At 46.2% G+C, this 16,252-nt stretch overlaps 1 protein-coding gene across 1 annotated transcript in view; it reads right to left on the bottom strand.

The window, feature by feature from the left end:
* Nucleotides 1–16,252, bottom strand: part of PODXL2 (podocalyxin like 2) — a 39,795-nt gene that overhangs the window by 9,328 nt on the left and 14,215 nt on the right. Inside the window, exons 3-4 of the mRNA XM_086697272.1 lie at nucleotides 7,252–8,048; nucleotides 6,485–6,559 (exon numbers count right to left, since the gene is read on the bottom strand). Coding sequence (XP_086553398.1) covers nucleotides 6,485–6,559; nucleotides 7,252–8,048 — 872 coding nt within the window. The remainder of the gene's footprint in view (nucleotides 1–6,484; nucleotides 6,560–7,251; nucleotides 8,049–16,252) is intronic.

The raw sequence follows: 16,252 nt of genomic DNA, 5'->3' as shown, positions 1-16,252 counted from the left end.
GCCATGCTCTCACTCTCTCCAAAATAAATAAAATGGAAAAAGAAGAATGCATCAGAGATATTTTAAAGAGAGAAACCATGAAAGTGTTAAGAGACGTAGTAGACAGAAAAATAAGGCCCAATAAACTTGTAACGAGAATGAGAGAGAAATGGGAAATTGGTAATATGTATCAAACTGCATGTGCAATCCCACTTCTGGGAATTTACTCTGAAGATACATCCCAACAGCACAAAAATACATACAAGGTTAGTCAAGGCAGCCTTGTAAGTAATTGCAGAATACTGGAAACCACCCAGATGCCCACACAAGGGAAATTTAATGAATAATCTATAATACACATACATAACGGAGTATTATTCAGTTGTAAAAATAAAATGATTGAGAATAATCTCCGTGGGCTAACATAAAGTGGTTTCCAGAATATACTGTTAAGCAAGAAAAGTAAAATGCAAAAAAATAATGTTATAGATTGAGTTGTGTCCACCGCCCCCCCCCCCCCCCAACAAATTCATATGTTGAAGTCCTAATGCCCGGTACCTCAGAATGTGACTGTGTTTGGAGACAGGGTGTTTCCAGAGGTAATTAAGTTAAAATGAGGTCATTAGGGTGGCCCTATCCAATCCGATAGTGACTTTACAAGAGGAGGAGATTGAGGACACAGACACACACAGAGGGAAAACTATGTGAAAACACAGGGAGAAGACGGCCATCTGCTAGCCAAGTAGAGAGACTTCAGGAGAAACCAATCCTGCCAGCACCTTAATCTTGGACTTCCAGACTCCAGAATAGTGAAGGAATAAATTTATGTGTTTAAGCCATCCAGTGTAGTACTCTGTTATGACAGCCCTATCAAGCTAATAAAAATATAAATACTCTGCTACATTCCCTGCAAGAAAAAATGGAAAAAATTCTACATCTATCTATTTCTATAAAAAGAAACCGAGGAAGGATAACCAGAAACTAATGAGATTGGTTACCTAGAAGGAGTGGGTGGGAATGAAGGCAAGAGGTAATGGGGGAGAGGGGGGTTTCTCTAAGCATACATTTTTGTGTCACTTAGATGTTTAGAACCACATTAATACTTTACATACTCAAAAATACAATTAAATCAACAAGGATGGGGGATCCAAAATTGAATACAAACAGAAACAAAGAAACCTAATCATATTTCAAATGCATAACTACACCAAAAGGGGGAAAAAAACTAAATTAATTTTGGAATCATCCAAAGACCAAAGAAACTTGCAAGCAGACACTGAAGTTTACTTATCAGCAGGTTTGCTTTTGCATCAGCGCGCGTTAAAAATCCTGCAACCGCTTGTGTATATTCTAGAACTGAAGAAATGAGTACGTACATTGGGGATGTTGGGAGTGAGGTTTCCGTCGGTGAAGGAAGATACTTCTGTGGAACAGAAGAAGGCTGGGAAGAGCCAGTGGTCCTGGATTAGAACTGGAACATTGGGACGGTAAGCAATCGAAGTTACCACTGTAAATATGTGTGAATACAGAAGTGAACACATATGTACATGTGCACACGTATTATGTATGTGTATCTGTGTCTACAGAGAAAAAATACAGATAATTCTCTCTCAGGGCCTCTAAAAAGGCCAAGAAGCAATGATACCCCAGTAGCCATGAGCACACCGGGAGCCCGGATCTTGTTTCTGAATACCTTTCCTCTTCAAAAGGAACCAGGGCTCCCTGAAGAAAGGGCCAATTCCCGGGTAGGGCAGAGAGAGTACAAGACAGCCTGAAACATCTAGTAAGTACGTCCGTGGTGTGCACTCAGCAACTCAGGGGCCTCAGACAAAGGATCAACTCCTCTCCAGCCGTTTCTGTCTCTAGGCCTTCGCGATCCAGTCCTTTGTGCTGAAGAGCTCTTTCAGGGCCCTCACCGAAGGGTGGTTGGTACCACCCCCCCAACACCTCTTGTCCTGGTGCCTCGAGGCTTCTTTCTGTTGTGCAGAGCAACAGGTCAGTTCCCTGCACCACTACCGAGGATTTTCTTTTGCCTTCCAGAACCCAAAGACCGTACCTCTCAGTTTACTACTTCATTCTTCTGCTTCCTCTCTTGGATTTTCTCCACAGGCTCCTTTCTAGTTGCCTCTGCGTGGACCATCTGTGATATTGTAGGTCACGGAAAAGAAGCTGTACGTCTGCACTGTTTATTTCGCAATCTTGCGGGTCAAATTCCTGACACTGAAGCTTTACCTTGCAAGACTTCCTCTGAGAGGCTGTCAGCACTTTCCTCCCTATCTTTTTCTCAGGATGTGTTCTCTGCAGAGCTCCATCATTTTTACGTGCATGACTCCAATTACTTTTCATTGAACCCTTGACGTTTCATTCCAGATTAAAGACTAAAACATGAAAACTAAATGCAATGCCTTGTTCCGGGTGAGACCCTGGACCCCTGGTGAAATCTAAGAAAGGTCTACAAATTATACTTGTGCATCAGTCAGGGTTAACACCCCGATTTTGATAGTTGTGCTGTGGTGAGCTGAAGGACCAGCCTTGCTCTGAAGACACACATACTCAGGTATTGAGAGGGAAGGACAAAAGGCAACAATGCCATCAACTTACTCTCAAATGGTTTTAAAAAATGTTAAGAGTTGGTGAATCTGGCTGAAAGATACATGGGATTTCTTTGTATAAGTCTTCTGAGGTTATCTCAAAATAAAAAGCTATAAAAAAAGAACAGGAGAAAATTAAAGACGTTCCACACACTAATGAAGGCCAATAGAGATATGTCCTTGCAGAAAGAGCTGCTAACAGGTATATTTCAGGAAGAAGGTGGTTAAATTCAGAAGAAAGGAATGGGGATGTGAAAAGACGTGCAAGCAAAGAAACGAATAAATATATTGATAAAGCAAACAAGCACTGTTAATAATAGTGACTAATGCTCAATAACAGTAATCGTCAGAGAAATGAAAATCAAACCCATAATGAAATTCTACCTCACACCCATTAGGATGGCCACTATTGAGGGGCGCCTGGGTGGCTCAGTTGGTAAAGCATCTGACTTCGGCTCAGGTCATGATCTCACGGTTGGTGAGTTTGAACCCTGTGTCAGGCTCTGTGCTGACAGTGTGGAGCCTGGAGCCTACTTCAGATTCTGTATCTCCCCCTGTCTCTGCTCCTCCCCTGCGTGTGCTCTTTCTCTCTCTCAAAAATAAATAAACAGTTAAAAAATTTAAAAAAGGATGGCCCCTATTCAAAAAAATAAAAAGAAAGAAAGAAAGAAACAGAAAACAGGGAAGGTCTGAGTCAGTTGAGCATCCAACTCTTGGTTTCGGCTCAGGTCATGATCTCACGGTTGATGAGTTTGAACCCTGCGTCAGGCTCTGTGCTCTGTGCTCTCTCTCTCTCTGCCCCTCTCCCATTCTTGTTCTCTCTCTCTCTCTCTCTCTCTCCCTCTCTCTCAAATAAATACACTTAAAAAAAAAAAAAAACAGAAAACAAGTGTTGGTGACGATGTGGAGAAACTGGAACATTTGTCCACTGCTGGTGGGAATGTAAAATGGTTCAGTCACTATGGAAGACAGTACCAAGGTTTCTTAAGAAATCAAAAATAGAGTCACCATATGATCCAGCAATTCCATTTCTGGGTGTGTGTGTGTATATATATATATATATATATATATATATATATATATATACCCCAAATCATTGAAAACAGGGTCTCAAAGAGATATTTGTATACTCGTGTTCACAGCGGCATTATTCACAGTAGCCAAGATGGGGGAGCTACCCAAATATCCACTGGCGGATGAACGGATAAACCAAACGTGGTCTATACATACCATGGAATGTTATTCAGACTCAGAAAGGAAGGAAATTCTGACACAGGCTACAACATGAATGGACCTTGAGAACATTCTGCTGAGAGAAACAAGCCAGTCACAGAAGGACAAGTACTGTATGATTCCACTTATAAGACGCACTTAGTCAATTTCTTAGAGACAGAAAGTAGGGTGGTGGTTGCTGGGGGTCTGGGAGAGTGGTTAACGGGGACAGAGTTTAGTTTTGCGAGATGAAACACTCTGGAGATCTGTTTCACAACAGTGGTAACGTACTTAACACCGCGGTACCCTAAAAATGGTTAAGATGGTAAATTTTACGTTAGATTTTTTTTTTTTACCACAATAAAAATATCCATCACTGGGGTGCCTGGGTGGCTCAGTCGGTGAAGCATTCGACTCTTGGTTTCGGCTCAGGTCGTGATCTCACAGTTCGTGAGTTTGAGCCCTGCGTAGGGCTCCATGCTGACAGGTTGGAGCCTGCTTGGGAATCTCTGTCTCTCTCTCTCTCTCTAAATAAACAGACTTAAAAAAATAAAATAAAATCTTAGAAAAAAACACATCATAAAAAATACGAATGGCTAATTAGGTGGAGATCAAATATTAAATGAGAAAGACTAACAAGGTAAAAACAGGGAAAGCAGAATGAAAGCATTTTTATAGGGGAGTCTAGGTGGCTCAGTCGGTGAAGCATTCGACTCTTGGTTTCGGCTCAAGTCATGACCTTGCAGCTTCATGAGTTCGAGCCCTGCATCAGTTTCTGCGCAGACAGAGCAGAGTCTGCTTGGGATTCTCTCTCTCTCTGCCCCTTCCCCACTTGTGCTGTCTCGGTCTCTCTCAAAGTAAATAAATAAAACTTAAAAAATATTGAAAAAAAAAAAGGAAGCATTTTTATATATGTATGTGTTGTTTGGAAAGAGGAGAGACATTATCTTTAGACTTTATTATTCAAATATGCACACACAAAATTAATGGCCTCAAGTACCCATACTGTGGTCTCTAAGTACCGTATTTCAATAAAACGAATGAGGGCTTAGAGAAATGTTGATTTCATGTCTAGGGAGGGAAAGTACGAGATGAGCCTGGCACATTGTATTATACCAGAGAACCAGGAAACTATCAAACACTAACAGGTTGGTCAAAAAGAAGCCACCTCAAAGAGGCTCTCAATGGCCAGGGACGGGCATCAGTAAGAATCATCACTACAACAGCTCAAAACACATCAACAGTGTTAAAAATCCACTTGTTCATTACTTATAACGGAAAAAAGAAAACCTCATGGATCACTCTTGAATTAATAAACACACGCGTCGCATACACTTTACCTTCTCCCCTAAATCCACTAAATGATAGTAAAGGTCAAAAACCACAATGACAAGGGGCACCTGGGTGGCTCAGTTGGTTAAATGTCTGACTTCGGCTCAGGTCATGATCTCACAGTCCGTGAGTTCGAGCCCCGCGTCAGGCTCTGTGCTGACAGCTAAGAGCCTGAGGCCTGCTTCCGACTCTGTGTCTCCCTCTCTCTCTCTGTTCCTTCCCCGCTCACGCTCTGTCTCTCTCTCTCTCGAAAATAAATAAACATTAAAAAGAAAAAAACAACCCACAAAGACAAGAACAAAACAAAACTGAAAAGGAGACAAGAGCGTGAGCGTCTGGCCCCGGAGGCCTACGGAGGAGCTACATTCTCCTGGTCTAGCAGGCCCCAAAGAGCTGAATCCTAAGCCAAAATGGGACAAGCTGAGAAGCAGTCACATTTCTACTGTCAAACTCCCAACTAAAACGTTCTCAAATAGGCAGTGCTGGTTACCTTTGGAAGAGGGGATGAACGTGATTCTAAAAATAGGAAAACTGTTTGAAAGTCTGTTTAAGAAGTGGCTGGATCCCTAATTCCTCTCCCCAACACTGCACAGCTGACAAATGTCCCCACTCCCTGGCAGAAGACTGGGAATTGATTCTTCAAAGAGGGTTAAAACAGAGGCTCTCTGACCCAGAGGTCACGGGGCACAACTGAGGGAGGGGGCTCACACTGCAAAGCAGGGGGGGTAAATGAATTTATCTATGTACATGTGTTCTGACACCGAGACACCCACCCCTCTCCCCACCCTGGCTCTCAGAACACTGGCAACTAGCCCTTTACGCTCCCAGTAGGACCGATGTCCCTTTTTCAAAGAATCTAATTGCCCAAAGAGGAAGGACCTAAAAATGTTGACATTAGAAATCGTCTAATAAAATGGCCCAGCCAGTCCACCCTCCTGAGAAACCACAGTTAGCAAACCCCAATCCTAAGCTCAAAGCTTCCAACTGGCTTTTTGATGGCCCTCCTTAAATAGCTCTGAACAAACCTACCAGGCATCTGAGGAGCAAATACACGTGAGAAAACCAAGGCCAACAGTAACAAATAAGGAAAGCAACTTTTTAAAAACAGTTCCAATATCCTCCAGGAGATATGGCATTGCACATGTGAACAAAACAACCCCCTGAAATTAAAAACGGAGTAGGGCGAGAATAAAAGAGCCTCTAGAAACTTAAAAATATACAGGCGCTCCTCTTTTAGACATGGGTGGGTGCTGGTTCACCCCCTGGGTTAGGCTGGCCCCCGTGACTGACAGGCTAAGCCCCCCTCCCATCCCCCGTGCGCCCGCCCGCCTCCATCCTTCCTTGCGGCCCCCGCCTAGCTCGGCACTCACACAGTCTATGTTCTCTGTCATGTTCAGAATGATGTAGTTTTTCCCGGCCAGATTGCTCCAGTCTTTGCAGATCACCTGTGCAAGGAAACAGAAAGAAGGGTGACGGTTACAAAGGCACGAGGAAAGGCATCCAGAGAAACTCTTTGAGATGCTGGAAGGTGAAGGCCAGGTACAGGTTTGCGGCAGCTTGGAGGGAGCTGACAGCCTCTGCAAGGCGCCGTGCCCAGACTCCGGCCCAAGACTCACAAGCCCAGATGTGTCCAGGGACCCCACGGAGGATGTCTTCAGCGAGAGGAGGGGCCTGACAGCACAGGGCTTGCCAGAGCCACAGACTCCCGATGGCAACCCCGTAGGGGTTTAGTGTTCTGTCGGCCCAACAGGAAACAGGGCTGCAGGCCTGATGCACGGCCTGACACAGTGGGACTCCCTCCCCTTCCGCCTAGTGGAGGGAGCCGGCCTGGGTGTGTGGGCTAGGGCCGGTTGAGGTGAGGAGAGCAGGGGTGGGTGCGGAGAGGGGGTGGAGGGCACAGGTCAGGCAGTGGGAAAGGCCAGCGGTAGCACTGAACAAGGCCAGGCCGAGGGAGCTGAGCTCTCCCAAGGCTTTTTACCTTTGCATGGAAGTGTGGGTGCGCATCCCAAAAGTCCCGCCAGAGAGGGGCCGCCCACCTCAGCCTGGCACACCCTCCCATCCCCCCTGTGCACCTGGGGATGACCAGGCTTCTCAGAGAAAGGTGCAGCCGCGCGGCCCTCGAGTGCCCTCACTTTACCTGAGTAGAATCCCAGGGTATTCTGGACTGGGCTTCAGTGGCCTGTCCTTCCTGGGGCTGCTGGCTGAGGTCTTCTTGCCCCAAGGTGGCAGAGGCAGGTGTTAGTTCCGCGTCTCGGGGGGCCAGCGGGAGAGAGGCGGAGGCTCCAGGGTAAAGGGGGTCTTCAGCTGGGGTCTCGGCCCCACTGGGAGCTTCTGTCTGAGGGAACGAGGCTAAGGACGGCACCTCAGCTTGCTTGCCAGCCAACCCCGCTGCTCCCACGGTGGCCTCCTCGCTTGCCTCCTGAGGAGCCTCAAACTCCACCCCACGCCCCGTGGCCGGCAGCGTCGTGCCCCCCGTCTCCTGGCTGACGAAGTCCTGCCCCTCCGGGGTCACTGTGCTCGGGGTGACTGCGGACGGTGACAGGCTGGGCTCCATGCTGCTGCCCACCTCCACACCCGAGGAGGCCTGTTCCCCAGATTCTTCGTGCCTGTGCTTGGCAACCCCTGGCACCCTGCTGCCGCTGGTGGGAGAAAAGCCATGGCCCTGAGTTTGGGCTTCTTCTTGGGATCCATTCACAGGCAGCAGCTCCTCCTCTTCTTCCTCTTCCTCTTCCTTCTCTACCTCCTCCTTCTCCCTTTCCTCCTCCTCCTCCTCCTCGTCCTCCTCGTCCTCCTCCTCTTCTCCAGGAGCCATATGCCAGGGTGGCTCCACCAGGTTCATCTTGGGCAAGGGTGAGGGCGGGCTCGGCACCTCCTGGCCCTGGCTGGTGTCTTCTATGGGACCCGCCTTCTCCGTCAAGTCTGGAAAGACGTAGTCTATGGACAGAGACAGAAACCTCATTCGCTAGTTTCATCATCCATCACTGAGGTGTTCAGTGTTCGCTGAGCAGATGATAGAAAGGAACCATGAGACCCACAGGGGGACAGTGGGGAGTTGGACTACCGGTCATATTGGAAAGGAGTGGGAAACAAGGCTGGATGGTGGGGGTTCGGGGGGGCAGACTGTGGAGGAGACAAGGGCCAAGCTGGTCCCTGTTTCTTTCATGATGATACAAATGACACAAATCTGCCACTAAAATTCTATGAATACAAGAATGTGAACAGTAGAAAGATAGCTTGTATGATCGCACCCCTTGGAGATAGCTCTCGTTAACAGTCCACGACAAGAAGTTAACATCTTCTCTATCATTCTTATAATGGGTTTGTTTCCTTGTCTGCAGATTTCACCAAGAAGACTCAGACAACCCATTAGAAAAGGTTCCCTCCCCCATCAAAATAAATAAACTTTAATTTTTTTTTTTTTAATTTTTTTTTTAAAAAGGGGCACTTGGGTGGCCCAGTCAGTTAAGCATCTAACTTTTGGTTCTGGCTCAGGTAATGATCTCGTGGTTCATGAGTTAGAGCCCTGCATGGAGCTCTGTGCTGGCAGCAGAGAGACTGCTTGGGATTCTCTCTCTCCCTCTCTCTGCCCCTCCCTCCCTCTCTCTTAAATTAAATTAAATTAAATTAAATTAAATTAAATTAAATCTTTGTTAAAGAAAAAAAGTTTCCCTTTAAATCTCTTTACTAATGGGTTGTTATGGGGGTCCTCTTGGTAAAACCATTGAATGACGTCTGAGAACCCTCTGATCACAGGAAAAGATGAAATGCAGAGATCACGGCCATTGTTCCTAAACTGTGCTCTTTTGCTGAGATGTAGGCCTTGGCTGGGAAATAAAAAAGATGCCAGGAGAGCTCGAGAGAGTCCAGCGGCTGAGCCCAGAGCCTCCCAGAACTGACAGGGTCACTGTTGGCAGTGACAGTGGGACTTTTTACCCTCGCTGCTATTCCTGGGAATCACATCTTGAAGTGCAGAACTTAGGAGGCTTCCTGGATGGCAGGATTTGTTCTGGCTTTTCAGTGAAGCCTAGGCCCCTTCAGGGTAATGACATATAAAAATCATGAGCCAGTTCTGTTAAAAATTCCTTTAAAACACTGGAAGGTATTTCTAGGTAGCAGCTTTTATTGGCTGCCATTTTGTTACAAATAAAAAATATCTAAGACCGTTTTAAAATACTCTTTAGACATGAGAGAGATGGTAATAGTTTAAAGTGGAGAACTGGGCCTCCTCCTCCAAAATGTCTATCAAATCAGAGAATGGCTTTTCAACTGTCAGATTAAATTTTGAAAGATTTAGATACATTTCTGGGAACATGGAAAGCAGATGAGACCAACGAACAGATAACCCCTCAGCCAAGACAAACAACAGGGAAAGATAGTGGTGGAGGGAGGGTCTCTTCCCAACAGAATTAAGGAGACAAAACAACTATGGGAGCAGCAAGGACACACAACAAAGAAAATTCATGGAATTGAAGATAATTTTTAAATTCCAGTTAGAACCTCAGAGAGACCCAAAGATATTGCATCCCCAAAATGAGAACAAATAATAAAATCAAGTAATCTCTAAAAAATAAAAAATTTGTAGAAACTGAAATTAAATTCTTGAAATGTAAAAATTCAATAGGGTAGTTGGAAGAAAATGTCAAGAAAAAGTCTCCAAAGCAAAAGTAAAAGGACAAGAAAGAAAAGTTGAAAGATACAGATGACCAGTGCAGGAGGTATAATATCTAATACAATTTCCAAACAGACAAGAACCTTAAAATAGAGAGCATAAAGAGTCAAACAAAGAAGAAATTTCCCAGGCCTGGCAGCAGAAGTCTTCACATTGAAAGTATATATAATTGAGGTGAATGATAAGAGACTCACACCTAGCTTTATTCTCATGACATTTCAGAATTCTAAGGAACAAGACAAGATTCTAAAAGCTCTGAGAAGAAGAACACATAAAGTAACAATAAAGAGATTATCAAATTATCATCAAGCTTCTAATTCATAACGCTAGACTGCAGGAAGGAAATTGAAAATGCATCCCAAATTCTGAGGGAAGTTTATTTTGAACCTGGAATTTTATACCCAACTAAACTATCAATGAAGTGTGATCACAACATACAGACATTTTCATATATGCAAAGACTTAAAGGTTTGAGAATCCACGGATTCTGAGAGAAGTATTTTAGGAAGTTCTCCATGAAGTCTAAGGAAGACTGGGAATCAAAAAACATAAGAGGAAGTCATGAAAATAAATCTCTGAAGGGAAACTGTGCAGCAGGCCTAGAGAACAAGCATTCACATAAGAACATGGAATCACAGGGTTCTGAAAATTACTACAAAAGGAAAATCAACTCCCTATAAGAAAAATTATGATTTTTAGCTGAATGATCTTAGTGATATTTGAAAGCCCACTGTGATATTTAAATAAATAATTAGAGGGGTGCCCAGGTGGCTCAGTCAGTTAAGCGTCCACTTGGGCTCAGGTCATGATTTCACAGTTCATGGGTTTGAGCCCCACACTGGGCTCTGTGCTGACAGCTCAGAGCCTGGAGCCTGCTTTAGATTTTGTGTCTCCCTCTCTCTCTGCCCCTCCCCCTGCCTGCACTCTCTCTCTCCTTCAAAAATAAATAAACATTAGAAAAAATTTTTACTGAACAATTAGAATATTCTACCCACCCCACTTTTGTTAAGTATATTCTTTTTGAGTCAAAGAGACTGGTAACTGGATATCTTCCACTCCTCACAGTCTGCAGGGAAACTTACCTATTTCCCACACAAAACAGTCAGTCATGGCACTTAGGGGGGGAGGTGTGCTCATGGAACAGAGACCACAGAACACTGAGGAGCCAGACACCAGCCTCTAATACTGAACAGTCTAGTATCACCTTTATAAATATGAACAAACGATCAAGATTCACAGGACATTAGAGGAAAGCCAGGCTCATGACGAAGCATGAAGGAGAGAAAGAAAAGCAACCCACCTCTGAGAGACGAGTTAATCCAGAAAACAAAAGAGAACTTATAAAAATGTCATATTAACACCTCTAGAGAGACTCAAGAAGAAATTATGCCCATAAAACAAGTATATAAAAGAATAAAAATATTTTAGTTCAATATAAGTAAGCATTTTGTAACATCTCTGTTTAAAATCAAAATGCAATGCATAAAAACCTATTGAAATGGCCTAGATGGCCACCTGACAGGAAAATGATATAGTAGCATGTCAGATGGCTTGTGGGGAAATGGACATATAAAATCCCTTACATCATGAAATTTTATGGGCAGGAGACTGCTCTGACAGCAATGTGTAAGAATTTGATGAAAGAGGGGATGAATGAAAGCAGAGAAAAGAGTTGGGGAGCTTGCTGCACGTTCCAGGAGAGATGAACACAGGTAATGACATTGAGACTGATGAGAGAACAGATTCAAGAGCTGGCCCCAAGGCAGACTTGATAACCTGTGTGCACTGGCTGACTAACAGGAAGAAGGGGGCACTCTGGCTGACTGTGGGGGCAGCCGTGCCCTCAGCAGAAATGGCGAAGTCTAGAGGCCAAGTGCCCTGGAAACCCTCAAGAAGCACTTGAAATAGTCAGTAGGCTCAGGAAAGCCTAGAATATGCTGGGGATGCGGTGGATGGTGGTGCACTCCAGCAGAATCCCCCTGGGCTGGGGGAGTTCCCAAGAGGGCAAGCTGACCAAAACGATCCCTCTACTCATTTGATGTGGACTTTCCAAAAGTCGAGCTCTCTATTCCTCCAAAGGCAGCCTGGCTCCCAACAGAATTCCCTCAACTAAACTGGACAATAACAGCCGTCATGCTGTGGGTGATGGGGCCTGGAAGCCAGAAGAGTCAGCCACCAACTGATTTGTCTGAGCAACGGTCAGTCCCTGGGCTTCTCTGGGCTTCGGTTTTTCATGGGACGAATGGATACTGGCATATCTGATTTCTAAGGTTCTTCCTGGCGCTGATATTCAACGCTTTGGAGATAGTTTTGATAAGTGTGTCTCATACACCAGTGACATTAAAAACAACTCCTCTGCCATCCCAAATAAGAATAATACAGGATTTACGAGACCACGAACTCTGATTGCCAAGCAAGGAGATTTTCTTCACCCCTGTGTTCCCAGCACCTAACACAGTGCCTGGCCCAGTGCAGAAAAGAGAGCAATGTGTGTTTGCTGAACTCTTGACTAGCACCTTCTGCCTCCTGAACCCAGGACCTGTCCATTTAGGGAGAGAGAAGCGCCTCTGAAGGTATGGACCACTCCTTCGCTAGCTCCTCCCCGGCTCCCTCCGTGTGATTGCTCCCACACAGCCAGCCCTTGACTCATCATCTCCACACTTCTTTCTCAGTGAGTTACTGATTCCAAAGACTTTCTCTATGGCCTCCATGCTAACTAAAGACTCCCAAATCTACATCTTCCACCAAGCCTTTGCTCTCTCCAGCCCTCTCATCTCTGGTGACTTGACAAATCACTAAATAATGCACCCTGGTGCTTGGACTCGGCAGGCTTTTTTTCTACTTTTTTTTTTTTTTTTTTTACCACCTCTCCCCTTCCAAAATTATTCCTTCTTTTACTGTGCGATCTCAGTTCCCGCTGCTTATCAGCAGTGTGGCCTTGGACATGCACTTGACCTCCATGTGTCTCCTCTTCCTTATCTATAAAACAACAGTAGTACCTGACACACAGCGCTGTGGTCAGGATGCACTGAGATAAAGCCTGGGCACAGCCCACACTGCACAGCGAATACCTGAGTCACTTCGGCTATTCCTCTACCTCCTCCCCGTTATTATCATTAAATTTACATACTATAAGATCATAATGGGAAAAGTGGCACCATTTTGGAAGTCTGCTCCACAAGACGAGGAGTAAGAGAAGCGCCTGAGTGATAAATTAGTCAAGGAGAATCCTGGGAAGAGGGCAGGGCAGGAAAGGATTGGCGGTTTCCTGACAAATCGAGATATGATCTGAGTATGAGAAATGTCTCTTACACAGAAACAAGAATTTAAGGGGAGACCCTGTGGGGACACAAATTATGAACCAAAGAAGGTGTGGAGGGAAGTGGAATGGGAGCAGGTGTGGGACCGACCCTGGTGGGATGGAAACGAGGATGCCAGGAAGAGTGGGCAGGGGGACTGGATCCAAATATGAACATAGAATAACAAGTAAAGGGGCGCCTGGGTGGCTCAGTTGGTTAAGCATCTGACTCTGGACTTTGGCTCAGGTCACGATCTCACAGTTGTTGGATCGACCCCTGACTGTGCAGGACCTGCTTGAGAGACTCTCTCTCTGCCCCTCCCGCACTATCGCATGTGTGACCACTTTCTCTCTCAAAAGAAATCAAGTTTAAAAAAAAAAAAAGTAAAGAAACCATCCTTTGTCCAAGAGTAGCACCAAGATTCACTGAGAAAGAGAACAGCACTTGTATGACATTCCTGTCAAAAATGCAGAACCTGAATGTAATCATGGGGAAACACTAGACAAAACTGAGAGGTATTCTACACAATAACTAGCCTATCTCATTCAAAAATGTTAAGGTCATGAAAGATAAATAAAGTCTGGAGAACTTTCCAGAATAAAAGTAACGAGGCATGACAATAAATGCAGTACATGATCTTGGACTGGATACTGAACTGTAAAATATAATTTTGTTTTCTTCTGCTACAATGGACACTGGGCAGGGGGTGGGGAATGGAAAGTCTAAAGTTTGTAATTATATAACAGTATTGTATCCATGCCAATTTTCTGATGGTCATTGTACCGTGATTTTGTAAGAGAATGTCTCCATTCTTGAGAAATATACACTGAGGGGCACCTGGGTGGCTCAGTCGGTTGAGCATCCAGCTCTTGATTTCGGCTCAGGTCGTGATCTCACAGTTTGTGGGTTCAAGCCCGCATCAGGCTTCATGCTGACACAGCAGACCCTGCTTGGAATTCTCTCTCTTTCCCTCTCTCTGCCCCTCCCCCACTCTCTCTCTCAAAATAAATTTAAAAAACTTTAAAATGTTAAAAAATATACATACACTGAAAGGGCACCTGGGTGGCTCATTTGGTTAAGTGTCCGACTCTTGGTTTCAGCTCAGGTCATGATCCCAGGGTTATGGGATCGAGCTCCACGTCAGACTCTGTGCTGAGTGTGGAACCTGCTTGAGGTTTTCTCTCTCTCTCCCTCTGCCCCTCCCCCATTAGCTCTTCCCCACCCCTGCCTAAAATAAATAAGCAAAATTAAAAAAAAAAGAAATATACAGTGAAGTATGTAAAGTCAGCAAAGGGGCATCATGTCTACAACTTACTATCAAATGGTTTAGAATAAAACTGCATGTCTGTAAGTATACATGTATATGTTGGGTAAGACGTTAACAATGGGGGAATCTGAGTGAAGGGTATACAGAAATTATTCTTGCAAGTCTTCTGTAAATTTGGATTATTTTTTTAAAATACAGAGTTAGAGAGAAATCCCTTTAACTACTGGCTAGTGAACATGCTGGAGCCACCAGAAGGGGAATGAAACAAGGTAAGGGACAGGGCAGGCCAACCTGGACCAGGAGCTTCTGAAGGCTCCAGGAGCAAGGAACACAGTGCCGTAAGAGGGGAATAGCCTTGGCGGACGGGGCAGAACGTGCTTCTCCCACTCAGGTGTCCAAGGAGAGGCTTCCCGGGCCTGGCGACACTGGCCTGGGAGAGGGAGCAGGAGCAGTGGTCTTGGAGAAGGGAAAAGGGAGTAGACTGGCAATGGAGGAAGAGAAGAAAAGCAGGGAGGTGGGGCAGGAAAAGGAGAGCGATGGAGGAGGGAGCTGCGCCACACCACAGCGGGTGAGACTCGATGGGCCAGGCAAGGCAGGTGGCTGCTCCGGGCACCCCTCCACCCCCTGCCCCAGGTCTCCCAGTGCAGTGACAGGTGGTGCGTCCCAAGTCCTGTCCACTGCTGTCACCAAGAGCTGTGACTCCACACGGGGAGAGCCTCTCCTGCTTAGTGCCCAAGGCTTGGCTGCCCATCCCATTTACTTCAGCACAGGGAGGCAGGACAGGAGGGTCCCATGAATGCTGAAAGCCTGTCTGGGACAAAAGCATACCCACAGAGCACTCCCCACACTCCCCATAACGGGGACCCGAGTGTGAACAAACACAGATGCCCAGAAGACATGTTCAAGACGGCACGAGAGCCAGGCAAAGCCTGTCCCTATCCCCTGGAGGGTAGAGACAGCTGGGACACTGAAGAGATGCCAAAGGTCCCCCACAGCTCAGACCCTCCAGAGGGGGCCTGACCTCAAAGCATGGAAGGTCAGGGAGTGGCTCTGCTGCAAGGGCACTCAGGAGACAGGTAGCTCAGTCCCCTCACTGTCTGTGAGATAGCAGAGGACCCCCTGGGACCTCAGCCAACCCTCCCCCCCACCCCAGCCTCAGGAATCTCCCTCCCAGAACACGGGGTGCCAGGTCTGTGAAGCTGCAGTACCCCCTGGTGGCTTCCACTGGGAACTACATCTTCCCTGGAGCCGAGGGAAATCAGGCCTTCAAGACAGACTTGGGGTATTTCACACGACACAGGGGCCCTGCAAGATCAGAGTCCACAGCCTGCCTTTCACAGATGAGGAAAGAAAAGCTTACGGGGGGGAGGGGAAGACACTTGCTCTCAGTTGTGAAGCTACACTTATCACAGTTGTAAAGGTGTAAAACTCAGGCTCGTGGGCGGCCTGCTCAGTTAAGGACGACACCCAGACTTGGCTTCAGACGCAGCGAGGAACCAACTACCGGCAGCGGCATCACCTCTCCCTGGGGCATCCACACTGTGGGCCAAGGCCCATCTCTTTAAGGCTGGGCTTGAATCAGCAGACTAGTTGGCAGGGCGAGCTCAAGGCACAGCTTCAGAGTTCTGCAGCCAGGGGCCAGGAGGCTGGCTGACCGGCCTCCAGGCTAGCCCGCCATCCCTCTGGGAAGTTGAGGCTGAGGTGAAATGACAGAAAACATTCAAATCACCTCGCCCAGGAGGCAGGCTCTTCTCCCTAAGGCATTCTCTTAAAACCCTGGTGCGGTCTTACATTCCACACACCCAGCTGGCTGCAAGTGTATCTGCGGTGGGGTGTTCCTGCTATGGGACGCGAAGGAACTAGCGTTCTAGCACAAGAAGGGACCCGGGGGGTCATCTTGAGC

This window comes from Puma concolor, chromosome A2 (genome assembly GCF_028749965.1).
Source record: "Puma concolor isolate L17-30 chromosome A2, mPumCon1.1.hap2, whole genome shotgun sequence".
In the NCBI taxonomy this organism is placed as follows: domain Eukaryota; kingdom Metazoa; phylum Chordata; class Mammalia; order Carnivora; family Felidae; genus Puma; species Puma concolor.
The sequence above is the reverse complement of the archived record's forward strand: the minus strand, read 5'-3'. Positions and strand labels throughout refer to the sequence as shown.